At 40.1% G+C, this 27,761-nt stretch overlaps 2 protein-coding genes across 2 annotated transcripts in view; one reads left to right on the top strand and one right to left on the bottom strand.

Moving 5' to 3' along the window:
• Positions 1 to 314: 314 nt before the first annotated feature.
• FSAF1 (40S small subunit processome assembly factor 1) lies at positions 315 to 27,595 on the bottom strand. The gene is made up of 7 exons (XM_069107253.1): positions 27,362 to 27,595; positions 18,494 to 18,843; positions 6,231 to 6,287; positions 5,652 to 5,747; positions 5,414 to 5,500; positions 2,866 to 2,921; positions 315 to 737 (listed from the first exon to the last, which is right to left on the bottom strand). The coding sequence occupies exons 1-7, from the start codon at positions 27,447 to 27,449 to the stop codon at positions 599 to 601; spliced, it is 873 nt and encodes a 290-aa protein (XP_068963354.1). The 5' UTR covers positions 27,450 to 27,595; the 3' UTR covers positions 315 to 598.
• Positions 27,519 to 27,761, top strand: part of LOC138176462 (dihydroxyacetone phosphate acyltransferase-like) — a 45,802-nt gene continuing 45,559 nt past the window's right edge. Inside the window, 1 exon segment of the mRNA XM_069107252.1 lies at positions 27,519 to 27,761. Coding sequence (XP_068963353.1) covers positions 27,519 to 27,761 — 243 coding nt within the window.

Genomic DNA, 27,761 nt, shown 5'->3' with positions numbered 1-27,761 from the left:
CCAACCCTTTAATAGCACTTTGTGTAATGGTGATTTAATAGCTAAAGAAACTATGGTACAGGTCTGAAAGAAATGATGAAGGTAGAGATGCATGGTAAGATCTATATGAACTGACATTGATGAAACAGAAGCAGGAGGATAACAAGCTCATTGGAAATGGAAAGAGCAACACTACAACACTAGAAATGGAATCCTAGGAAATGATGATGACTGAGTTTGGCCTCAGAGAAGAGGTGGAAGGAAGCACTTCCCTTCTTTCTTTGAAGACAGAGCTGGAAGATGTTGGCTGTGGAGTGCAGAACACAACATTGGACTTGTGTTTTGTTCTTTAGTTTAAATGAAATTTTTTTATTTTTCCCTTTTTTGTTTCCTTTTGTCAGAAGGCATGACTCTTTAGGAGGAAGGAAGGATATAATGGAGATTATGTAAAAAGATACCAATAAAAATAATTTTTTAAAAAATAAACCAGTTGAAAAAAAAAAAAGACCAAGTGAAAATGTGAAAAGAAGGAAATTTCTGACTGAATTTATGTCCTCTTTTAGGATAATGGGGCTTATCTCAGCTTCTCTTCTCTCTTTAGCTGATTTCATTAAATGCTTCATTTAGTCACTTTAGAAGAATTTATTTTCTTGATGTCCACACTACTCAGAATCAAGGTCCCATTTCTGAATTTTCCAATTTGTCCAGCTGATCCTGTTGACAAAATACTGGGGGCTGATTTCTTTTTTTTGGATTTCCTAGGTTTAAAAAAAAAAAAGAGGATATATTAAGATGAGTGAAGAATATACACAAAGTACCTATCAAAGGTCCTAACTCAAAGGGAGCTAAAGATAACATCTTAACATGTACATAAATGAGAAAAGTCTATTTTGACAAAAAGGTTACTGAGACGATGAAAATCAGAGGAAAAGAATATAACCCAATGAAATTACTGAAAATTACTGATACTCTATATTGCATGGTATTGTGTCAAAGAAAATGGAAATTTTTGTGCTCAAGATCATAAAAAAAACCAACAATAGTTCCAAAGAAAAGATACTGAAACATACTTCCCCTTTAATGGTAGAGGGATAAGAAGTCACAAAGACACAGTACTATATACAGTGTCAGATGTGGTCACCGTATCAGATGTTTTTTTCCTAATTGGTTTTCTTTCTTACAAGGGAGTTTAATGGTGGGGGTGGGGAGATTGAGATAACTGGGATATAAAGAAAAAGGGTTCAATAAAAAACATACATATATATTGCTTTTTTTGGAAAGGGGAAGGCAGGGCAATTAGGGCTAAGTGACTTGCCCAAGGTCACAGGGCTAGTAAGTGTTAAGTGTCTGAGGCCACATTCGAACTCAGGTCCTCCTGATTCTAGGGTCCCATGTTCTATGCACTGCGCCACCTAGCTTCCCCATAAGTATATTTTTCTTTAAAGAAATAGTCACCTTTCTGACCAACTTTGATAAGACTGGACTTTTCTCAGCAATGCAAGGTTATAAGACAACTCCAAAAGATTCATGATGGAAAAAGATATCTACACGCAGAGAAAGAACTAGAAAGAACAGAGTTTGAATGCAGACTGAAGCAAACTACCTGCTCTCTTTCTTTTTCTTGTTTGGTTTTGTTTCCTCTTTCCCATTGTCCATTCCATTGGTTACAATCCTTCTTTACAACCTGACTAATGTCTAATGTGAAAGTATCTGCAGATACTATAGTTGATGGCAGGCTACAATGGGGGGGAGGGGGGAGAAGAAAATTTGAAACTCAAGGGACTGTGGAATTGAATCTCGTAAACTAAAAGTAAACAAATTAATAAAGACAAAAAACAAAACAAAAGAAATAGTCACCTTTCATTTTACAAATGAGAAAACTGAGACCCAGAGAGGTTATGTGACTTACACAGGATCACATGGCAGGGTCAGGTAGGTGGGTGATACTGTGGGTAGAGTGCTGGGCCTGGGGTCAGGAACACCCGAATTCAGATCTGGCCTCAAACACTTACTTACTGTGTGACTCTGGCAATCACTGAACCCTTGTTTGCCTCAGTTTCCCCATTTGAAAATGGGGATGATAATAGCATCTACCTCCCAGGACTGTTGTGAGAATCAAATGAGATAATAATTGTAAAGAGTTTAGCCCAGTGACTGGCACAAAGGAGGTGCTTACAGCAGATGCTTAATAAATGCTTATTCTATTCCAAAAACAAAGAAAGAAATGGTCATGGTATCCTTTTGAGTCAGGTTGAAGCAGTCTCAGAAAGATAAAACAGAAGAGGACAAACAAGCAACCCTGGCAGATTAACAAGGTCTTAGACAAGACCTTATTAAGAAGACAGTCTCAACAAAACAGTGATTTGCTTGGAGTTCCGGCAAAGGATGGGGAAGAGAGGATTCTAGAAGTTCTAGTCTTGTGTTGCTACAGATAGTAACAAAATTTGTTGATAATTTACCTTATTTTTTCCCTCTGAAATTGGTCCTGAGTTTGGAAATGCCAATCTTGGGTCTACGCCTACCTCAGACTGCTGTGTAGACCAAAGGATGATGTCAAAGGTTCATGAACCTGTCTACAGGTACTGAGTTGTCTGACAAAAAGTCCCTGTGAATCAGGGACTCTAAAAATATGTTCAACTTGGTGAAAATGAGATAAATATGTTGCCTGAGAGAAGTTACTTCTCTACTTTTGCATTCTTACATATAAACTATGGATCACATAATTACTCTACCCATACTTCCAACAAGGTTATTGTCAAGACAAAACCAGATGAGATAGGAGCATAAGTGGAGAGGTAAAAAAAATGCTATCTTAGTGGCAAGATTTTGTTATGACTTCTAAATAGGAATTTAACCACTGATGTTTTTGAAACAAATATAACTCACCGATTATCCTCTGAACCTTTCCTCTTCTTTTTTCTGAAAGTGTCTGTGACTTGGACCTAATTTCAGAATTTCAAAGAATTATTAGGTCAAAGTAGTTAGCATCACGTTCCAAAGTCACTACAAAATACTGATTTTCACAAAGACATCCACAGTTTATTTCTAATAGGTCATTCAATTCAACAAACACATTTAAGAAGCGACAGTGTAGGGTTACTTTGTAAAATTCGTCAGAAGAACTTAGTATCAAGGGAAATAATGAAAAGGTAGGAATGAAAGGGGAAATAGCACTTTCTGACCTCAAATTCTTATTATGAAGCGGCCATAATCAAAACCCCTTGGTTATTTCCTAGCAACCAGTTCCAAATCATGCCAACTCCACTCTGATCTTCTTTCCCACTTATTCCTCCCCCTAAACTAGAACTCCAACTCTGGGAACCATTCTGAACTTTGAACTCTTCCCCTATCTTGCTGGGAACTGAGCCTCTACCATATTTCATAGTCCAAATTTTGCCACTTTCACTCAGGTCTTCAGCCTAATCTTTTCCCCAGTGGAACCTGTACTCCACCACATCTTGGGCTCTTATCTTATGTTACCCAGAAATCAAGCCTCCACTACACCTTCCAGCTACTGGATCCAAACAATGTCATCAGCGTGGGTCATAGGCCTCCCTCACTCTTCCTTCCATCTCCCCTTTGTGTACTGTCTTCCTAAACAATGTAAACTTTTTAAAACATAAGCTTTTAGAATATAAGCTCCTTAAGGGCAGTCTTGCTTTCCTGCATCTGCCAATCTTAGCATGGTACCTGGCACATAATAAAACAATAAATTATCTACTGCCTGAAAAAAATATAAAAGTTAATCAGTGGAACAGAATAGACAAGGAAGAATAAGAAATGACTGAACTCAATAATCCAGTAAACTGGAAAATGCATTACAAAGGAAAGAAGTGCTTGTTTGATAAGAACTGCTGGGCAAAGTGGAGAAATCAGGTTTTGACCAACATGTTACACCATATTCCACAATAAATTCAAAATGCATAAATGACTTAAATATATGAAAGATCAAACAATAAAAAAAATGAAACTGAAGTAGATCATGTCTGAGAGCTTTTTTCAGCTGTGGATAGATGAATGGTTAACCAAACAAGCAATAGAGGTGATTGGAAAAGACAGGTAATTTTGATGGCATAAAATTATAGAGCTTTTACATTAACAAAACTGTATCATCTAAGCTACGAAGGGAAGCAGCTGACTAGGGAAAAAAAAATCTTTCTACCAACTATCTCCAGTAAGGGTTTGATATCTAAGCTACATAGGCCTTAAATGAAATGTGTAAGAACAAAAACCCTGTACAAAGAGCACCACCCTTGGAGTCAGGAATACCCGAATTCAAATCTGGTCTCTTAGACACTTGACACTGACTGTGTTACCCTGGGCAAGTCACTTAACCCTGCCCCAGGGGAAAAAAACCCCAAAACCAAAAGCCATTCTCCATAGAGAAGTGGTCAAATGATTAACAACCACAAAGAATAATATTCCATCTTACTAATAATGAGAACTGTAAATTAAAGCAAACCTTTGATTCTACCTCACAACCACCAAATCGACAAAGATGGTTAACAGTAAATGTTGGGAAAGTTGTGAAAAGATAGGCACATAAATGCACTATGGATGAAGTTGTGACCAGGCACAACCATTCTGGTAATTTGGAATTTTAAATAAAATGACTAAACTGTCCACGATCTTTCACCCAGATACTCCATGGCTAAGCATTTAACACAAAGAGATCATTACCAAATAGGAAGGCTCCAAATACTCCAAAATATTTAGAGCAGTACTTTTCATGGTAGCAAAGAACTGGAAACAAAACAGACTCCTGTCTATTGGAGAATGGCTGTGTGACCCAGGACAAGGTACTTATCCTGTTTGCCTCAGTTTCCTCATTTGTAAATAGAGTTGCTTTGAGGCTCAAATGAGATAACTGTAAAAGTGCCCAGCATAATGTCTGGCACCACATAAATGTGAATAATCATCACTGTCACCATCATCATGATGCCTTCACTCTAAAATCACCCTTAATTCATCCTGTACCTATCATTTGGATACAGTTATTTGCATTTTGTCACATTTGTTAGACTGGGAACTCTTTGGGAAGAGGGCCTATTTTTTGCCTTTCTTTGTGTCCCCAGCATTTAAAACAGTGCCTAGTACATAGTAAATGCTTAATAAATCCTTGTTGATTTCATTTGACTTCCCACTCCAAGCTAAATTGGTAGGCTGTGGTGACTTAAACACACAACATTTTTTCAAGGTATAAAAATCAATAAATGGAAAAGATCACAACTCACCATTCTTTTTTTTTTTTTAAAGCACACTGAGCCACCTGGCCACCCCTAAGCAATTGGGGTTAAGTAAATTGCTCAAGGTTACACGGCCAGGTGTTTCTGAGTGGGTGCTAAGTGTATGAGCCCAGATTCGATCCCAGGTCATCCCGACTCTGGAGCTGGTGCTCTTACTTGCTGTGCTACCTGGCCACCCCCACACTCACCATTCTTTTCTCTTCTTCCTTTGCTGCTTTTTTTTCTTTGATCTGCTCCTGCAAAACCTTGTAATTCACATAATTGTTTTTTGGAGGCTGCAATGAAATAAAATGGACACACATTACTGACCTTAACTCAATGGCAATTTTATACAACTCTCAATGTCATTTCCCCTAAGTCCCCCACAAAGCCTATCTTTCCCCATTACCCGTAAACAGCATAGGAAGGCAGAAAGCAGCACCTGACCTTAGCACCCAGCATGATGGCTCTTTCCTGTTCCAGAATCCGTTCTTTCTCCTTCCCATAACCTGTGATCCCAAATCGATGCACTTCCAAACGGGCCTGTGAACACAAGGCAACATTAAATACTAATCACCCATTCTAACTTCCCTAAAGAAAGTAAATAGTGCATTTGAGAGAGGCTGCACTGAATGTTAACTATGTCTGTACTCTCACAACTAGAATTCCCTACTATTAATATTACTAACCTATTAGGAACAGTTTGTTTATGCTTATAGCATAGTTTATAGTCAAGGGGATTTAGTGATGTTAGAAACATTCTCTCTAGTATGTTTTCCTTTCCAACAAGAGAAAAGAATTCTAGTCACTTCAAAGAGCAGTATGGCCTGTAAGAAACCACCACCTCAAATCTTTCCAAGTCCCTATTCCTGCAAGGAATATTTATTCATTTATAAAGGTAGAATAAGGCAAAAGGCAGCTACCTCATAAATCAATGAGAGACCTAGGAATAAAATTCAGGATTTGCTCAAGATTTATGTCCACTCATCCTCAGAAATCTCTTCAGAGCATCTTCAAAGTGCATACCTTTTCCAAATTAAACTCTTGCATACCCACATCCTTCTCAAAGGCATTGATTTTTTTCTGGAAGGGAAAAAAAAAAAAGGTTTTCATTAAATGATTCATTACCATAGTGGTACAATGCCCATGACTATTGATTACAGAAGTTTGGACAAATACAAAAACAATCTTTAAGGCAGGGGACGGAGCCAAGATGGCAGAGGAGAAGCACGAACTTCCCGCGGCTCCGGCTTCCACCCTCCCCAATCCATGTAAAAAGGGGACTCTAAGCAAACTTTGGAGCTGCAGAACCCACAAAATGACACAGAGAAGCTAACCTCCCGCTGAGGACAGCCAGGCAGGTCAGCAGGAATCAGCCAGCGCAGGGCTCTGGGAGCCAAGCCCAGCACCACGCCCCGAGGCTTTAGCCCCAGGGCGGGCCTGACCAGCTGCCAGCCAGAGGGACTCCAGATCAGCAGCAGCTGTGGTCTTTCCAGATTTATCAATACATAGATGCGAAGGACAAGGTGAGAGGCCAGTGCAGTCTGGACTTTGGGACCCAGGAGTGGGAGTGCGTGGCTTTTACCCCCGGAGCGAGAAACCGCTGAGACGCCAGCAGAGCCTGCCAGCGCCACGTGGCGGCTTCAGCTCCTGGCCTGCAGAGTGTAGGGGGACCAAGCACCAGTCTGAGGGGTCATCGCTCTTTCTTTAACCTGCTTGGATCTGGATTGCAGTCTAGGGTGGAGGTCCTGGGGTGTGTGTCCAGCTTGCCAGAGCGTGTGGAGACCTCAGAGAGGGCACCCATCTAATACCTCCGGCAGCTGAGAAAACCCCAGCGTTTGGGACGAAAACTCCCCTGTCTGGTGGCAGAGTCCTACTGTGGCAAAAAGCCCAAAAGTCAAATCATTGAGTGGCAAAATGAGCAGGCAAAGGAAACAAAGCAGACAGAAGATTCCAACATTGCACTCCTATTTTGGGGATAAGAAGGAGCAAGGCATGGAACAGGAGGAAATCAGTGAAGTCAGAACTCCTGCACCAAAAGCTTCAAAGGAAAATACAAGCTGGTTACAGGCCATAGAGGACCTGAAGAAGCAGATAAGAGAAGTGGAGGAAAAATTGGGAAGAGAAATGAGAACAATGCAAGAAAATTATGAAATGAGAGTCAACAGCCTGACTGAAGAAAATAATACCTTAAAAAACAGACTGACTCAAATGGCAAAGGAGGCTCAGAAAGGCAATGAGGAGAAGAATGCCTTAAAAAGTCGAATTTGCCAGATGGAAAAAGAATCTCAAAAGCTCACTGAGGAGAATCATTGCTTCAGAATTAGATTGGAGCAAATGGAAGTAATGACTTTATGAGAAATCAAGATGCTGTTAAACAGATCCAAACAAATGAAAGAATAGAAGGCAATGTGAAATATCTCATGGGAAAAACCACTCACCTGGAAAATAGATCCAGGAGAGATAATTTAAAAATTATTGGACTGTCTGAGAGCCATGACAAAAGTAAGAGCCTGGAAAGCATCCTCCAGGAAGTTCTCAAAGAAAACTGCCCTGATGTTTTAGAACGAGAGGGCAAAATAGAGGTTGAAAGAATCCACCGATCACCTCCTAAAAAAGATCCCAAAAAGAAAACTCCTAGGAATATTATAGCCAGGTTTCAGAATTCCCAGATTAAGGAGAGAATATTACAAGCAGCCAGGAAGAAACAATTTGAATATTGTGGAATCACAATCAGGATAACCCAGGATCTGGCAGCTTCTACACTGAAGGATCGAAGGTCCTGGAATGTGATATTCCGGAGGTCAAGGGAGCTGGGATTAAAACCAAGAGTCACCTACCCAGCAAAACTGAGTATCCTGTTTCAGGGGAAAATATGGTCATTCAGTGAAATACAGGACTTTCAAGCATTCTTGCTGAAAAAACCAGAGCTGAATAGAAAATTTGACACTCAGATACAAGAAGCAAGACAAGCATGAGAAGGTAAACAGGGAAAAGAAATCATAAGGAACTTATCAAAGTTAAATTATTTTTTTTTTTTAAGCAATTGGGGTTGAGTGGCTTGCTCGGGGTTGCACGGCCAGTTGTTGTTTCTGGGTGTGGTGCTGGGTGTCTGGGCCCGGATTTGATCCGGGTCGTCCCGGCACTGAGGCTGGTGCTCTTGCTTGCTGAGCCACTTGGCCAAAGTTGAACTATTAACATTCCTACATGGAAAAACAATAATTGTAACTTATGAAACTTTTCTCAGTAGTTGAAGGGATTAGAAATATATATATATTATATATATATATGTCTTTATATGAGGGTATGCAGGCATATGAATACATATGTGAATGTATGTATATACGTTTACAGGTATACATAGATAGAGGGCACGGGACCAATTTAACAGGAAGGGATGATACTTAAAAGGTGAAATTAAGAGGTGAGAGGGATATAATGAGAGGAGATGGGGAGAGACAGAGTGGGGCAACTATCTCATACAGAAGAGGCAAGGGAAAATGGTTACAATGGAGGGGAAGAATAGGAAGGCAAAAGGGAATGGGTCAACCTTATTCCTATTGAATCTGGCTTGAGGAGGGAGGGAAATACACACTAAATAGGGGATCTCACCCTCCAGGAGAATGGGGGGGGGAGGGGATGTGAGGGGGGATGATGGAAGGGAGGGCAGGCTGGGGGGGGAGGGAAGTTGGAAGCACCCACTTTTGAAAAGGGACAGGATCAAAGTACAGAATAGAACAAGTGGGAGGTGGGATAGGAGGGAGGGAAATATAGTCAATCTTTTACAATACATCTACTATGGTATTGTTTTGCATTAGCCACACATGTACAACCTATACTGAACTGCTTATCTTCCCAGTAAGGGTGGGTGATAAGGGAGGAAGGGAATGAATCTGGAATTGAAAGTTTTAAAATCAAATATTCAAATATATATATATACTATTATTAATACCATCTTACATGTAATTAAGAAAAAAGATATACAGGCACTGAGGCATAGAGATCCACTGGAAAAGTTGAAATGGGTATGGGAGAAAATATGGGAGAGAGCAGATTGGAGGTGGGGATATCCTGTGGGACTGCTGTTTGGGGGGGATGGGTGCGGGAAAAACGGGGAGAAAAATGTGTAACTCAAAATCTGGCGGGAACGAATGATGTAAATCGGCAGTTAATAAAGCATTTAAGTTAAAACAAACAAACAAAAAAAAAAACCAATCTTTAAGACAGCCAGAATGTTTACAGCTGTCCATTCATACTTGTCAACCTCCCCTTTTTTCCCCAGTCAGGAAATAACCTACCTTGGACCTCACAAAGAAATTTGTTCTGCAACTCATATATTTATCACATAATTTGAGGGGGATAGCCCTCTTCTATATCTGGGATTTTACTGATGCAGGGAATTCCTCATGAATAAACCTTCTTCACTAACAGGTTGGGAACTGCTAAGCAATGGATACTTTTAGAGTTGCCTGGGGCAGTGAGGGTTCAGTGACTAGCCAGTGTATGTAGAGAAGGGTAGATTTGGACTCTGACTTTCTTTAATCTGAGATTGCCTTTTCATCCCTTATCCCACTATTGTCTCTTACTGTCCATCCCTTTTTCTGAACTCTCATGTACTACTATGTAGTTCAGACCCCTAATCACCTACCACCTGTACTACTTTTGAAAGACCCCGAAAGTCTCCCTTCTCCCTCCTTACTGTGCTTTTGACTCTAACGACTCTGTCACCATGACTTCTCTGGAACTTCACTTATCACCTGGGGCCTTATCACCCGCCAATGTCATTCTGCTATGTCAAGCTCCCATTTCCTATTCATGAGCTTTTTTCCAGGACTCCATTTTTGGAAACAAGCCCAGACCAGTCATGCTTTTTTCTCCTCTCAGTTGAACTTGAATAACTTTGCCACCATGCTCTTGGACCAGATACCTATAACTATCCTTCCCACTCCCCTTAATGTATTTTCTTCTCCAACTGGAAAGTAAGTGCCTCGAGGGCAGAGATTACCGGTCTTTTTGCTTTGCATGCTCTAGGCTAGCACATAATACTGGCACACAGTAAACACTTGTTACCTACCTGTCTACTTATCACTGCCTCTAGAATCTTTCCTTTTCATCCAATCCTCCAAAGAATTGCCAAAGTGATATTTATAAAGTACAAATGCAACTATATCATTGCCCTACCCAACAAGCCCCATTGGCTTTGTATTGCCTCTATGATCAAACAGAAACTCTTCTGTTAGGCCTTTAAAGGTTTTTATAATCTTGTTCCAACCTACTTTTGAAGCCTTATTACAAATGATGACCCCTGCCACATGCTCTGTAGTCCAAACTGGCCTTCTTACTTTTTCCCTTACACAATATACCACTGTAAGCTTTTGCATAAGACTGGAGCGGTCTCCCTCCTCTAAAGAATTCCTAGCTCCCTTCCAAGCTCAGTTCAGCTGCCACCTTGAGACCTTTCCTGATTCTACCAGTTGCTGCTACCACCTTTCTCCCCCAAATTACTTTTTATTTATTTTGTTATCTACTTGTGTACAACACAGTATTTCCCCTGATAGAATGCAAGCACTCTGGGGGCAGAGATAGTTTTCTTATTTGTCTTTGTGTTTCTAGTGTCTAGCCCAGGGGTGTGGAACCTGCATCTTCGAGGCCACATGTGGCCCTCTAGGTCCTCAAGTGCAGCTCTTTGACTGAATCCAAAGGTCACTGAACAAATCTCCTTAATAAAAGGATCTGTTTGGTAAAACTTGGACTCAGTCAAAAGGCGACACCCAAGGACTTAGAAAGCCACAGGTGGCCTCAAGGCCCTGGTTTCCCCTCCTTTGGCCTAGCCCAATAACTGATGCATAGTAATTATTTAATAATTGTTTATAGATTATGTAATACTGCATATTGTAGTTATCCACGTCATCATGCTACTAGTGTGTAAGTTCCATCTGAACAAGGACTCTATTTTCTCTGACACCCAGTACAACAATATTTGTACAAGAAGCTCTTAATAAATGTCTGTGGAAAGAATCAATGTCAATTCCCATCCTCTTCTCAAAGAATGTTGCCACTTCCACTGCCTCCTTGATCATCTTTTTAAGGGAGAATACTTTATATTTGTCAAAAATAGCAGACTGAATGTGAATGTTCATGACATTAGCCTGACTAGCATTTAATAGGCAGGCATCCAAGTTACTATATTTGGAGGCACCTGTGAAATGCAAATGATAAATAGCAATGGTTCAAAAGTACATACTGCACATTCAAAGTACACCAATATTTTGTTCACCTGGGGAGCCAGGCTTTTGCTTATCAAAGGCTAGATAGGAAGCATACTTTTGTTGACCAGTCTATTTTCCCAATTTATTGCATAGGTTTTCTTTAAAAAAAAAAAAAAATTCTGAACACTTAACACCAAATAAAATGAACATTTTTATATACAAAGTAGAACAGAAAAAGGATTGTACTAGAAAACAGTGAATCTCTATTTGATACAAATTACTTTTTCCTCCTTAAGCATATAAATTTAACATGTAACCTGGGAAGAGTATGTACTTGATTTAGTGCTGTTAAGCCACATTAAATGAATTTCACAATTCTCCTGCACCTGGAACTTTTGTCATCTTTCCCTTAGAGAATAAATAAATACTTTTAAAATACACTTCTTGGGATAGGTAATCTTTTATAAGACTTTCTTTACAGCAACTTGATTCATCAGTCAAGTGCATAAACACAACACATAAACCATCAATCTGTTCTTGGCCCTTCCCTTGTAGTTTTCCCTAAGGAAAATGATGACATCTATTGTTCCCCATCCTTCTTATCAAAATCTATGCCTGTGACTAGCACAGAGCAATGATGACTGGGGAGCTGGGACACCTGAGTTACTGATTTGTATGACTAATATGTTTAATATGGTCGAAAGTCATTCCTCAATGATTTCATCACATGCCTAATCTCTTATGTTAATAAAGGTGGATGACTTAGAAGATCTCTAAAATCATATGGAACATATCCTTTCTTCCACATACTGTAAAATAGTTATGCTGGTACTAATTAATTCAAATGATTACAGATCAGCAATCATTTACCAACTGTGCTACCATTTGAAAGTTGCTTAATGGACCAAAGTATTTCCAAATTGTTTGGTGGTGACACAAGTCCTCTACTGCCTCCACAGTAGAGAGGACAATGAGAATAGAGAAACCTAATGGCTAAATACCTCATAGAAAGGCCCTTCCCATCAACGCAAGGTTGCCTAATATTGCATTGGAACATCATTAGGTAATTCCTATTTGACCTAGAGAAAGTAAGGGAGTTGGAGGACAAGATTTTAAATAGCTGTCCTTGCAGCTGATTACAAACTTTGTGCAAACACTTTGATTAGCTACAAATACAGGAAGCCCCTGAAGCGTGTGTGTTAATCCTGTCAGTTAGTAAACATTTGTTAGCCATAACTGTGCTAAGAAATATAAAAAAGGGGGAAGTTAGGTGGCACAGTGAATATAGCACTGGCCCTGGAGTCAGGAAGACCTGACTCAGACACTTAACACACACACACAAACTAGCCATGTGACCTTGGGCAAGTCACTTAACCCCATTTTCCCTCCAAAAAGCAAAAAAAAAAAAAAAAAAAAAAGAAATATAAAAAAGATAGGCAGTCCCTGCCCTCAGGGGCTTACTATCTAACAGATGAAGACAACAGACAAAGGGAAGTTGAGAAGGCACCTGCAGTGGAGGCAGGATGAGGAATTCAAAGGAGTGTAGCCAGATGGATAAGGGAGGGATGGCTGGCATGGGCACTCTCCTGATTGGAAGTCTGGGGAGGAGCTCTTAGCTCTGCCCTTCAGCCCCCATGGCACAGGCTGTTTCTGTTGAGGGGTGCATACCAGGTCTGATGTGCTCTTGCAAGATGATGAGGTTCTTGGGAGCTTGATGGACAAGTCCAAAAGGAGCACAGCAGGGCACCCTCCTTAATCACTACAACTAAATTATAAACTCATTAAACTCAGGGACCATGTATTATGCTTCACATATTAGGCACTCGGTAAATATCTGTCAGTTGACTGATAACACCCAACTCTCCTGTCCACTCCCTATTTAAGTTTTTATGGAACTTCTTGTCTTTCAAGAATACGTGTATGTTTGTTTTAACTGGATGCCTCTTAACAATACAAAAGTATGATTATAAAGTCTCCTCTGCCTTGCAATGCTTCCTGTTCATATGACCTGTAATTCAGGCTAGTACTCTAAGTACTATTCAGCTACATACATTATGGGTTAAACAGGCTTTTGTGTGCTGCCCAGGAAATGTAACCACCATTTAAAATACTTGGTCTAGGCATTTTGAGATTATTGAACAAGAATAGAAAGGAATGCTTTCTACTGCTACCTGCGTGTGGCACCTTCACAAAAACTGATCACGAGTTAGGGCATAAAAACCTCACAAACAAATGCAGAAAAGGAAAAATACTAAATGCATCTTCTGTGGACCATAATATAATAGAATTATATTCAACAAAAGAGCCTGTGAGGCAAAGAATGAAAATTAACTGGAGACTAACTTAATTCTGAATAGGTGGACAAATCAATCACAAAAGCAATCAAAAAACAATCAATAATTTCATCAAAGATAATGCTAACAATGAGACAACACACCAAAATTTTTGTATGCAAACAAAGCAGTTTCTTATGGGAACATTTGTACCTCTAAACTCCCTCACTCAAGAAATAAGGGGATTGGTGTGTGGTGGGGGTGGGAAGCACAGGGAGACTGAGAGAGCACAGATCAACCATATAGGCATACAACTGAAAGAATTCGAAAATTGACAAATTAAAAGTCATCAATTAAACACCAAAACAGAAATTCTGAAAAATTGAAGAACAAAATTGAGGGCAAACAATCCACTGAAAAAAGCTGATTTAAACAAACCAAACCAAATCAATGGAACATTATACACAGGGGAAAATGCACTCCAAATGCAACACTTAAAGACCATAGCATTCTGATCAATGCAGAGGCCAAGCCTGACTTCAGATGGGTGCCAGGGGAACATGTCTTCCCTCTCCTAAAAGCTTAACCTCTCTGAGATTCAGTTTCTTCATCTGTGAAGTGATGAGATGTTTAGATGACCTCTAATTCCCCTTTCAGTTCTAAATCTATGGTACTATTAGTTGAAAGATAAAGTTAATGAATATGTTTGCTCTGTCTATCCAGGCTTTTTGTAACAAGGGAGAATTCTATTGGTGGGCCAAAACAAGTTATATGACAACCTTGTGGAATCAATCCATTTTTAGCTGGGGACAGTCTTCATTACAATTACAGATGGGGAGTAGGTCAGAGTTCATACCTGAAGTTTTGAAAAGTTGGTAGGATTTCAGTAGTGTACAAGAGATCACTTATACAGAATGCTCTTATACTTTAGTAACTTAAAGAAGTGTGTGTAATTATCCTAAAGTGAGTACAGTGTGGGTCTGGGGTAATCCTTACAAGGGCTTTTATCTGGAGGTAGCATGGTGTTCTAGATAGGGGACCAGCCTTGAAGCTAGGAGGACCTGGTCTCACCTCCGGTCTATCCATTTTAAAGATGAGGAAATTGAGACCCAAAGATATGAAGTAACTTGTCCTAGGGACTTCGTGATAGACCTGGGATTTGAGCCAAGTTACCCGAGTCTGGAGCCAGCACCCTTATTGGAGAATATTCTCTGTATATTGTACCTGGAATTGGAATAGAAACCAGGACCAGTGTGGCACACTTAGGTTACTATAGAGGGACCTCTGGGTCATTTATGCAGTCCTTGTGAAGAGAGTTTGGAATATATGAGGGGTGGGGGTATGTGCAGGCACACATGCACACACACTGCATATGTATGTATGTATGTATGTATGTATGTATGTATGTATGTATGTATGTATGTATGTGTATAAGGTCTTAGGAGAAAATGAGGTCAAAAGCCTGCTTATAAGTTAGCTACTACCTGTGTAGCCAGAATTATGACAAAAAATCCTTAGCTCAAGTCTCAGGCCAGGAAAATAGGTGTTTTTAAGTCAGACAATGTATTTATATATTTCTGTTGAGTACATGTTAGCCTATCCATTCCAATTAGATTATGGGACTCCTGGAAGGTAGCAAACAAGGTCTATCTTTTAATATGTAACATAAGCAACTAAAATGGTATTATATATCCTTATTAACCCCAAATCGCTGATCACTCTTCTACTCTTAAAATAGTCTTTAACCTAAGAATTTGCATATTAATTTGTTTGTTCATGTTGCTTTATAAGTGTCTTTTTAAGTTATATATTCCACTTCCCTAACTGAATGAGCCCAGATTTCTAAGGACATATGCACAAGAAAGGAAAGAGATGAGCATAGTCAAGGACAAGGATAAATGAATGGAAAATTCTTGTTGCAGTGGCAGGTAGCTAATTCACTTCACTTCAGTAAAATATTTAATAAGCACTTGGGATGTGAATAAGCCAAAGCTCAGAAATAAACAAGCAAGTATTTATGAAATGCCTACTATGTGCCAGGAACAAAAATGAGACAACCCTTGCCAACTAGGTGGGAAACATAGTTATAGTTTATAGCTAAGTAAATGAGATATGTGAAGAAGAGAAATGTCTAATCAGCCTAGAAAGACAGAGGGAAGCTAGATTGTAAAGAGCTTTAAATGCCAAGCAGAGGACTTTAGGTTTGATACTACGGCCATAGGAAGCCACTGGAGATCCTTAAGGAGGAGAGTGACAAGGTCAGACCTGTGGTTTATGAATATCGGCTTGGAAACTGTGTGGAGGATGGGCTAGAGACGGGACAGGCTGGGAGACCAACTAAGAGACCATTATATTAGATACTGTAGAAAAAGCATTAATAGGCTTAAAACTCTCTATATATTGAGGGGAGGAAGGTTACACAAAACTCGACCTTCCCCAATTTAATTAGACAAAAAGAGTCAAGGGTAAATTGCAAATCTGAGTGACTGGAAGGTGGTGTCATGATAGAAAAAAGAAGGTCAAGGGAAAGACTGATTTTGGAAGAAAAATATTAAGTTTGGCTTTGGGTATGTTAGGTTCAAGATACCCATAGGTATCATACAAGCCCAGTTGGGAGATGGGGGACTGACTGCCTGGAACTCAAGAGTGATGAGGGCTATATAGAGATGCCAGTTGAACCCATGAGAATTAATGAGATCACCAAGGCATAATTTATATAAAGAAGAGAAGCCAGGACAAGGCATTGAGGTTCCTCCATGAAGAGGCAGGATAATGATCCTGCAGAGGAGACTGAAGAGTGGCCAGAGAAGTAGTAGGAAAAACAAGAGATCAGTGTTGTGAGAATCCAGGAGGAACAGAGTAGTTGACAGTATCAACCACTGCTAGAGGGATCAACAGAGACTTTTACTAAGAAATGTCCATCAGATTTTAGCTATAAAGAGATTATTGATGATCTTGGAGAGAGCCAGTCAGGATAGGGACAGACTGCCAGAGGTGGAGAAAGTGGAAGCAAGGGATGCTGATAACCTTAAAAAAAAAGGATTTGGTGTGAAAGAAAGGAGATAAAGGATGATAACATCAGAGGTAGTAAAGTGAATGTTTTTTTTTTAATGATGGGGAAGATTAAACCTATTTACAGGCATCAGGGAAGAAATAAGATGAGGAGACAGAATAAATTTTGGGAGGTGGCATTTATGAGGACAAAGGGGGTTTGTACAATGCTGTGAGAGGGAAATACAATGTTAGGAGACTAATGAAGGTTTGGTTAGAAGGACAGTGATGGAAACATTATAAAAACAAGTACTAAAAACTGACCCCGGGCTTTCCACAGCCCTACCTAGAGGCAACATCCTTTTTCCATAGGAAGATATTTTCTCACAGTTTTTTCATGTTAACATCCCTTTTTTTACCCACAATCCTCTTCAGTGATGTCAAACTCTCTAGAAGAACTACAAAATAAGAGGTCTGGGGTCTTGATTCTACATGTGATAGTCAGTTAGGGAAAAATAAAAAGTATCAGCAAAAGCTGTAAGAGCCCAGTTGAGATTACATGACCTAAATCTGCAGTGAATCAAGATAGCACAATTGTTATGATTTCCTTCAATGGCATTTAATAGCATTAGTAGATGAGGGGAGTATACAAATGATGGAAATGATCTACAGTTGAAATTTGGAAAGGATGAGCAGCAGCAACAGGATAAAGAGGCAAGGGACTTATAGGAAGAGAATAAGTGTAAAGGTGAATTGTTAAAACCGTAAAGTCAAGATTTTGATGAAAGTGAAATTGGAGCAGAGGTGACAGAGGAGCAGAGGCTAGGAAAAGCAAGGAGAGGTAGATTGACTGGAGGTTACAAAGAAGTCAGTCATTTGCTTGGTATCACAACCTTCCCAATCCAATTCAATACCCTGAAGCAGAAAATTATCTCTTTTGTCACTTATCAGAGTCCTGGCCCATTAAAAAAAAAAAAAGCACACATAGGGTCTCTCTAGATCTCTCTCCCTCTCAAAAAGCAAACAAACAAAAGCTAGTCATGACAGTCATGACTTCATTCCACTGCAGGATCCACTCCTGACTCTGGGCTTTTTCTACCATCTCACAGAGCTCTTTCCTCCTGAAGGTTCTTCCTCTGATTGGCTGATTCCTCCCAGAACCTCCATTTCAAGGAAACTGGCCAGGACAGACAAGTCTTCATACCTCTGCAGACTCTACTCTTGACTCTTTGGACTTTCTCTACAAGGCAGCACCAGCTCTGGGACTCTACCTTCCTTTCTCCCAACCTTTTCAGCTTCCTTTTATGTATTGTCTTCCCATATTAAAACGCAAGCTTCTTGAAAGCAGGGACTTTCTTTCTGCTTATATTTGTATTTCCAGAGCTGAGCAAGTTGCTGGCACATCAATAAATACTGGTTGACTTGACTTGACAAAGTGGGATTTCTGGTCAGTGTCTTATAGAGGTCTTTCTTAAAATGAGAAAGCTGAATAGTCAACAAACATTAAGTAACTTGCACAAAGAGTGACAAATGAGCTAGATTTACAAATCACATGTTCAGATTGTGGAGTCAATGAATCAGCAAGCACTGTGCGAGAAGTTCTGGGGATAAAAAACAAAAATGAAACCATCCCTGCCCTCAAGAAGCTTACATTTTACATAGCTGCTGCCTGTTCCTGTGTGTGGCATCATTTCCTTCAAAAACAATATTTTTAGGTTAAAAAAATCAATACTGTTACATTAGAAAGCCTATACATTACCAATTACAACAGGGTTCAGGGAACTGTATTAATTACATACAAACAGATATTTATTACCTTTGTGTCCTCATCCTGGGGTGGTTCTAGTTCAGTTTTCTTCTTTTTATTCCAGCTGTGAAACTCCACCACTTCCACTGGTTCTCCTTTTCCCTTGGTTAGCGATGGTGCAGGGGAAACTGCTGCAGAGACATCTGTAAGAGCAGGACCAGTGGGATCCTGAGAAGAGTCACAAAGAAGCTCTTCCTCAAGCTGTCTGAAGAAGCTAGAAGCACTTTTCTTTTGACCTCTGGAAAGAGGCTCTGGCTGCGAGGCTGTGTCCACTGTCGTGGCTTCTGCAGTTACCAAATCTCTCTTGTTCTCCTTTTTATTTTTTCTTCTTTTCAATGTCTTTTTATCTAGGGTCTCTCCTGTGCTTTCAAGGACAAAAGAAAAATATAAACACATTGAGTTTTAATGTGATGTCACCATCATCGAACACAAGTGTGAAGTAACATACACAAAGTCACCCAGACAGCTAGGTGGCACAGCGGATAGGGCACTGGGATTGGAATCCGGAAGACCTGAGTTCAAATTTGACTTCAAACACTTATTAGCTGTGTGACCCCAGGTAAATCACTTAACCTGTCTGCCTCGGTTTCCTCATCTGTAAAATGGGGACAATAATAGCACCTACCTCCTAGGGTTGTTGTGAGGATCAAATGAGATCATTGTAAAGTGCTTAATATAATGCCTGGCACATAGTAAGTTCTATATAAATGTTAGTGTGGGTAGTAGAGAAAGCAAAAGCAACTCCACTTCGTCAGAAATATTGCTCCTGGTTCTATCTGTATCGCAACTTCCCTACAATCTCCCATCTGGGACCTTCCTAACTACAGAAACAGCAAGGACAATCCTATCTATCAGAGCAGAGTTACAAGAGATAACTCACCTGAATAGTCTTTCCTGTTACTAGTCTAAGCCACAGACCTGTTCAATAAGGGGATACCAAATCTCCTACTTCTACTTTGCAAGCTCCCAGAAACAACGTTGTTCAGTCCCATACCCAATTTACCTCTGGCCTAAATTGACTTATATAAGCTTTGTTCTTTTGTTCATTCAGGGAGTCTCCTTCTACATGGGAGGGGCTCCTTTGCTGGTGAACTCAATAAACCCTCACTGGTTCCTAAATTTATGGTATTGAGTTTGGGGGTTTTGGTTCTGATTCTGTGAAAGCAGCAAAAGGGCATTGAGAGAACAGAAGCTCTGGCAAGACATTCCTTCCCACAGAGTACCGAGTCCAAAAGTAACACAGCCTAAAGTCAAAGAAGTAGGATAGAAGAATGAACTAACAAACAAAATATCCATAATGATTTATTATGGTGACAAGAAAGTTCAAAACACAAACCCAAAAGAAAAAAAAATGACTCAAAAACATCTATAAACAAAGCCTCGAAGAAAAATACCATTTAGACAAAGGTCCAACAAGAATTCCTACAAGAGTTAAATTTAAAAAGAACCTAAAAATGATTTTTAAAATTAATGAGAGGGGTAGAGGAAAAAAACTGGAAAAGCAGTGTAATCTATAGGATAAAGAAATTTAAAGAATTAGCAGCTTGGAAAAACAGGAACAAAATCATACTGAAGAAAATAACTCCTTGAAAATTAGACTTGACCAACTAAAATTACTTCAAGAGGCATCAAGAAATTAAAATAAAATCAAATGACTAAAAATATGAAATATCTCATAAGAAAAACAACTGACCTAGAAAACAGATTGAAGGGAGATAATTTAAGAAATTAGTTGACAACCTGAAAGTCATGACCAAAAAAAAGAATCTAGATATTATATTCTAAGAAATTACAAAAGGAAAATTGCCCAATTCTCTTAGAACCAGAGATCAAAGAAGAAATCGAAAGAAACCACTGGTCACCTCCTGAAAGAAACACCAAAATGTAAAATCCCAGGAATATTAAAGCCTAAACCCAGAACTCTCAGGTTAAGGAATAAATACTTCAAGCAGCCAGAAATAGTTGAAATGCCAAGAATTTATAGTCAGAATCACACAAGATTGACCAGTCACCACTCTAAAGGAAAGAGCACTTGCATATATGGTATCTGAGAAGGTAAAAGATCTAGGCTTATAATCAAGAAAAACTTACTTAACAAAACTGATTATAATCCTAAGGGGGAATATGGACCTTTAATGAAATAGTGAATTGCCAAGCATTCTTAAGGAAAAGACCAGCACTGAAAAGAAAATCTGACATAAAAATACGAGAGCCAAAAGAAACATAAAAAGGTAAACAAAAGTGAGCAATCACAAAGGACTAAACAAAGTTAAGCTGTTTATATTCTTATGTGAAGGGATGATACATGTAACCCCAAGGAACTCTTTCATAATCAGGGGTCATAGAGGGAGTCTAAGTAGATAAGATAAGGCCTGGGAATGGTTATGGTATGTCTTCATGATCATAAGAGAAGAATGCAAAGAGAGGGGAAGAATATACCAAAGGGGAAGAAAAAAAAAGAAAGGAGAGAATTATCTCACATAAATTGGGTGTACAAGTAGAAGTCTATAAGGGCAGCAGATGAAGTGGGTAACACATGAATCTCACTCTCACCTGAACTGGTCAAAGGTGGGAAAAACACAGTTAGGTACCCAAATACAAAAAATAGGAAGGAAAGGGTCTAAGGGAAAAGTGGTAAGAATAACAGGGAGAATAAATCAAACTTTTAAAGAGGGGGCAGGGGAATTAGAGAAGGAAAAGTATAAGAGAAGAGGATGGAAGGAAACACATAATTAGAAATCAGAATTGTGAATGTGAATGGGATGAACTCACCTCTTGGAATGGAAGAGGATAGAGTAAGGGATTGAACACCAGAATCCAACAATATGCTCCTTATAATGAACAAATTTGAAACAGAAAAATATAAAGTTAAAATAAGGAGGTGAAGCAAAAAGGCAGGGATGGACATCATGAATTCAGACAATGTGATAGCAAAAAAAAAGACCTAATCAAAAGAGAAAAACGTGAAACTATAGTCTGCTAAAAGGTACCACAGAAAATAAACTCATATCAGTACTAAATATAAAAGTACCAAATGTCATAGCATCTGAATTACTAAAGGAAAAGTTAAATGAATTATATGTAGAAATAAACAGTAAAACCAAAATAGTGAAGGACCTCAATTTACCCCCTCTCAGACCTAGATAAGTCAAATTAAAGAAAAAAAAAAAGAAACCAAAAGAAATGAAGGACCATAACAGAATTTCAGAAAAGTTAGATTTACAAAATCCCTGGAAAATACCGAATGGGAATAGAATGAACTATACCTATTTCTCAGCAGGATGACACTTTTTTTTTTTTTGCTTTTTGGAGGGGGAAAGGCAGGGCAACTGGGGTTTTAATTTTTTTTTTAATTTTCTGAGTGTATGACACTTTCATTAAAAAAAAAAAACAACTGACCATATATTAGGGAATAAAAACCTTAGAAAGGAATAAATGAAGAAATCTTCAATGCATCTTTTACCAACCGAAATGTTCTAGAGCTTTTAAAAGGATTTATATTGTCCCGCAAGGTATACAACTTCCTGAGAGCATTACTACTTGCTGTGGTGAATAATGAGGTGAAGGAGAGTAGTATTTTATTTAATTAGGAATATTATATATATATATATTTTAAAAGTCTTCTCAGTAAAGATACTTTTATTGCTTTTTTGATCCATGAGTATATTACAGCATTATATTCCTAAGCTGGAATCGCTAGACTTATCTTAGTTAGGTCTGGGGAGGGGTGGAGCCAGGATGGTAGAACTCTAGCAGTAATAACTTTTCTAAGCTCCTCTGTGAATCTCATCACTAAACTTTAAAAAGTAAATCTGAACAGATTTTGGAGTGTCAGAATCCACTGGGAGACAAGCATGGCAGAATCTAGCCCAGGAAAGTGCCCACGTGGGTCAGGGCAGGGGGAGTGTAGAGCAATGGGGGCTGCACCAGCCCAGACTAGAGATCGGACTACAGCAGAGTGAGAAGGAGCCCTAGCCAGCAGACTCACCCACCCCAAAGCCATCTCACCAGCTTCTCACCTCGGGACAGGAGGATCTGTCAGAACTGGGTAAGAGAAAGCATAGGGCCTGTCTCACCACTGGACGGGAGGATCCATCATCCGAGCTGGGTAAGAGAAAGCTCAGGGCCCAGAGCAGAGGCAGCAACTTCTCCTGGGGCTATCAGCCCACAAACTGGAAGCTTAAAAATCACCTGCCTGATTTTCCAGGGGCCAGGACGGCAAAGTAAACTGTGGCTGCTCTGATTCCCCCTCCCTAAGAAAACTCAGAGATAAATGTCCCACCCAAAGTAAAATCCGGAAATAGCAGAAATAGCCTCAGGCTTAGGAGTCAGGGAGAAAGGGTGTAACTGAGGCAGTAAGGAGTCTGAAGAGTGGGAGGGGTCCCAACAAGCACCACCTCATTTGATCAGCAAAAGCCTGCCAGAGCTGTAGCCCTGGGGCATGGGGGCAGAAATCTGAAGTGGCCAGACTACCCCTCCCCCACAGATTACTCTGTGAGCCTCAGGATAACTCAAGGGAAACACTGAGAGTCCTGGCCTTAGCCTCAATCTAGACACCCAGAGACTACAACTCACAAAACCAACAACCAGGCACCTAGCTCCCAGCCTGAGAAGCTTCGGTCAGAGTCCTCTGTACCCCAGGAGCAGAAATACACTTTAAAGGACAGGAAATAGGCAATTACAATGGGACAGAAGCAACGTGCAAAGGCAAGACCAAAGACAATAGAATTCTATTATTCTGAACCAGAAGAATCACTTTCAGGAGACACCATGGACTCTGTGTCCACACCTGAGACCACAGAATGAAATATGAACTGGTCTCAAGCCCAAAAAGCATTCTTGGAGGAGCTAAAAAAAGTTTTTAAAAGCCAAATTAGAGAGATAGAAGATAAAATTTAAATTTACAGTGATCAAATTGGAAAAAAGTCTCACTGAAGAAAACAAATCCTTAAAAAGTAACATTTGTGAACTAATTGGAGAAAATACCTCCCTAAAAAAGGACCTTCAAAAACTAACTGAAGTAAATAATTCACTAAAAATTAAAATTAGTCAAATCGAAGTTCAGGACTCTATGACGTACCAAGAGTCAATCAAACAAAACAAAACATGAAGATTGAAAAATTGGAATAAAGTATAAAATATCTCACTGGAAAAAACAACTGACCTGGAGAACAGATCCAGGAGAGATAACTTAATTATTGGTCTACCAGAAAGCCATGATGAAGAAAAACAGCCTAGACAACATCCTCCAAGAAATTGTTAAAGAAAACCGAGTTAGGTCTGGTCTAGAATATCCTTCTGTGATCACTGCTTCCTTCTCTAGGTATTAACCAACTATCCCTTTAATAATATGTTCTACTTGGGCTATGTAATCCTGGGATATTTAGCTAACCTTTCCAAGACCCAGGCAATTCTCTAAGACTGTAAGTTGGAGAGGAGTTGCTGATCTGCCTTGGAGAAAAAAGTTTCCTCACAGGAGTTCCCTATACCTTGAAATCACAAGTCAAAAAAAAAAAAAAAGAAAGAAAGAAAAATATGTTCTATATGTCAAGCTTTCAGTTTTTAGAATTAATTTTCTTCCCTTGGTTAGAGGTCAGGACAACATTTGACCTTCTCTAGACCTCTCCCATTCTCTAGGATTTTCAAAGAACACTGACAACAATTATATCTAACAGAAATATTATAAACAAGATTTAGTTCATGTGGGCCTAGTAGCATAAACTCATCATCTAAGGCAGGAAGGTTCTCTTTCTTTTCCCCTACTTTTCCTATTCAATTCCCTATTAGCCATTTTCTGTTCTTTCTAGTCTCAAGACTATTCTCCTTGGCAGAGAAAACAGAAGCAACATAAGACTTTTCTTTATTATACATTATCAGCTTTGATTAGCACAGAAGAGGTCACACACAATCTGGCTGAAATGGGTCAAGATTATATAGCACTGAAGGCTTATAAATTAACCTCCAATAGCCATTATTTCATTTAATTTCCCACAACAACTCCATAAAGAAGGTGCTATCATTATCTCCATTTTATATAGGAGGAAACAGATTCAGAGAGGTCAAGTGACTTGCTCTGGGTCATATACATTGTTTGAGGCAGAAGTTGAAGTCTTCTTGACTCCAGCACCTTATTTATTATGAACTCTGCTTCTTATAGGCAAATATATAATTATACATGTAATATACAAAAACAGTGATGCAGAGGACACTAAGTTTTATGAATATTTGTTGTACAGTTGGTTTTCAGTCATGTCTGACTGTGGCCCCATTTGGAGTTTTCTTGGCAAAGTTTGCCATTTCCTTCTCTAGCTCATTTCACAGATTGTGGAAATTGGGGCAGAGTTAAGTGACTTGTCCAGGGTCACATAGCTAGTAAGTGTCCCAGTCCAGATTTGAACTGAAGAAAATGAGTCTTCCTGACTCCAGGCCAGGTACACTATTCACTGTGCTACCCAGATGCCCCATGTATATATTTATTACTAAAGCAACTGACTCAATGTGTGAAAACAAAAGGACAAGAATAGTCTCTTCCAAAATAAGTTTGTAGTTTTGTTTTGGTAGCAGACAGCTTCCAAAATGGCAGGAAGTAACATTAACTTCTTATAAGGGGTGGTGTTTGGAGTTGGTGCAGACTAAGTATATTCTCATGTTGATAGTTTTTATAAACTAGTTTGGTCCTTTCCCACTGTTTCTTCTTGGAGTTATATCTGATCTTGGAGTTGTACTGTATGTTTTCTTGTGACTCCATTAAAGAATGGAATAATTTTGCTTCTGCTTCTTTGCAAGAAACCACTTGAAACTGAAAAGAATGTGGTAGACATGGTGAGGAGGTCACTCCTGTGCCTTCATTACCATGTTAGGCTAAGCCAAAAAATTCCAACAATCAATATTCTTTCAGGACCATATCACAATGTAGCATTCACTCTGTTACCTGTTTTTGCTTTCATCTTCTGTACATGACTTTTAAAAACCATTTTGAAACATCACTGGCTCACTTTTCTGCTTGCATGGTGGACTAAAGCTGACAGTGGCATCAGAAAATGGTTCTTTTTACTCAAAAAGTCTTTCTTGCATTATGAGATAGAAGATACATAATATTCTCACTCCTGATCTTCTACATGCAAAAACTTAACAATTAGACCAATCGTGAAGCACCTGCAAACACTTTAATGCCCTATTATCCTTAAATTACAATTATGGTCTTGGTTTAACTTGAGCAAATCTGTCAGTCACCCAAGGGCCTCCCTCATCCCTACCTCATAATTAGAAGCTTTTCCATATGAATTGGCCTCTAGATTTACCTAGCACTCATGCATTTTAAATATCCAGTTCCCCAATCATTCAGCATTCTTACTTCTGCCTAACTCTCCAACTACCTGCTGACTTAGTTCCTGCCCCATATGTTTGCATATTTTGCAATGTATAGTATTACAGGCATATATAATATAATACATAGTTTTCTCTATTGGACTTTAATCTTCTTAAAATCCTTTAACCTCCAGTTTTCTGATTCATTTGTAATTGCCCTCTCCCTCCTTCCTCCCAAATCCCTAGGACAGAATGCTTTCCTTTTAACAGGTACTCAATAAATACTGTTGACTATTTTTATATTAAGGTAGTGGGTCTACAAAGTATCAAAACAGACAACAAAAAATAAAATAGCATTTCCAACATTTTAACTAGTTTTGAAAATGTGCTTTAATTTACATACATACAAGGACTCATATTGATAATTATTGTCTGTGGTATGCACAAATGGGCTCTTTCCCCTCCCCCATCTCCCTTTTCCCTCCTCCTACCATCATTGGCTAAAAGGGTGTGGTGCTACTTTGGGTGGAAGTGCCAGGTAGGAAATTATATTCCAACCATTAATAACATGCCCACTGAGATTAAGGAAGGACTTCGTTTATCTTGGCTGGGAACTCAAGAGGCAATAAAAAGTTTTTCATAGGAAGGTCTTAGTTTTCTCTGTCCAAGCTCTTCAGTGGTAGTGAAAAGGTCCTAGTTGGAACATACTTCTCAGCCCTGCTCTCCCCCGATACAAAGAGCTGGTCTTCTTCCTGGGCAAGTTAGCTGAGTTAGACAGGGCTACAGACAGTAAAAAGGAGAGAAAGCCGGGTAACCTGGACCAAGCAGGTTTTCAGAGGTCTTTTTTTTTGAACGGCAGAGGAAGGTATGGAGAAGATTGTGAACTTGACTACTGTAGCCCCGAGTACCCCGGTGCCCAGAGCTCCCAAGAGACAGCAGGAATCGCACAGAGAACAGGTTGGTACCAAATCAATGGGTCAACAGAAATGGAAGGAGACGTCGGGTGGGTTGGGGCTTTTCCTGGGAGAACTAAAACTCACTACCACTCAATCAGGGAGTTTGGGGGGATGGTGATAGAGAGTAGGAGGTGCTGGGGGGGGGCTTTTCTGGGAGAAGTAAAACCCACTACTACCCAATGGGGGGTGTGGATGGGGTGGGTGCGCAAGTAGCTGGAGGTACTGGGGTGGGGGCTTTCCCTGGAAAAGTAAAACCCACTAGTAGCCACTGGGGGGTAGGGGGGAAGGGTAAGTACGGTCCCGGCCTCCCTTCACTAGGCTAGCTCGCGAAAGTACGCCAAGCACCTGGAAGGCGTGGAATAGCCCACGCTCCTGGCCTCGCCCGGGGATAAACAGAAGCTCTGGGAGGTGGGGAAGGGTCATTGGGCATCCTCTAAATCACTCCTGCCCGTGCTCAGCTCTACACGTAGGGCTGGAAGGAGCTGCTACTAGCGGAAATGAGTGGGTCCCTCACTCCCCAAGAAAGTACATGCATAAGACACCCCACCGCGCCTCCAAAGCAGCCACTTCTTCCCCACCCCACGTGGGTGCCGGCCCAGCTCCTCGCACTCACCGAAGTCGTAAAGGTTGTGCAGCAATGTATCCAGGAGACTCTCAGGGCTGGAAGAGTCATCTGGTCCAGACTTCTCCTCCTTGGCCATTACGGGGTGTGAGGCGAGGGGAGAAAATGGGAGGGGGGGCCCCCCGAAGAAGTATCTTTCGGAGTTTCGATGCAAAGCTTTCGGTACTCAGCTATTAACAATGAGACCCCGCCGACTTCCGCGTTTCCGGGGCCGGTCCTGGGCTCGCGCTTTGGCTCAGCGCGGCTTCCGTCCGGGCCAAGATGGCGGCGCCCGGGGCCTCTAAGAGCGTCTGCTGCGGGTGCCGCCGCCCCAGGCGAGGTCGGGCCGCCGAGCGCGGGTCAGCAGCTGTCAGCGCCACCCTTCCTGCTTAGCTGGGAAGCTCCGGCGTCT

Source organism: Petaurus breviceps, unplaced genomic scaffold (assembly GCF_028583685.1).
Source record: "Petaurus breviceps papuanus isolate PSGF00001 unplaced genomic scaffold, PetGlider_PUasm1.0 89488, whole genome shotgun sequence".
NCBI lineage: Eukaryota > Metazoa > Chordata > Mammalia > Diprotodontia > Petauridae > Petaurus > Petaurus breviceps.
This window is presented reverse-complemented; position numbering and strand designations above follow the sequence as displayed.

Coding starts and splice junctions, on each gene's coding strand:
- FSAF1 (XM_069107253.1), bottom strand. CDS start 27,449: ATGGCCAAGGAGGAGAAGTCTGGACCAGATGACTCTTCCAGCCCTGAG. Junction 6,288..18,493: donor CCCAGGATGAGGACACAAAG/GTAATAAATATC, acceptor TTTCCCTTCCAG/AAAAAAATCAATGCCTTTGA. Junction 5,501..5,651: donor CCATCATGCTGGGTGCTAAG/GTCAGGTGCTGC, acceptor ATTTCATTGCAG/CCTCCAAAAAACAATTATGT.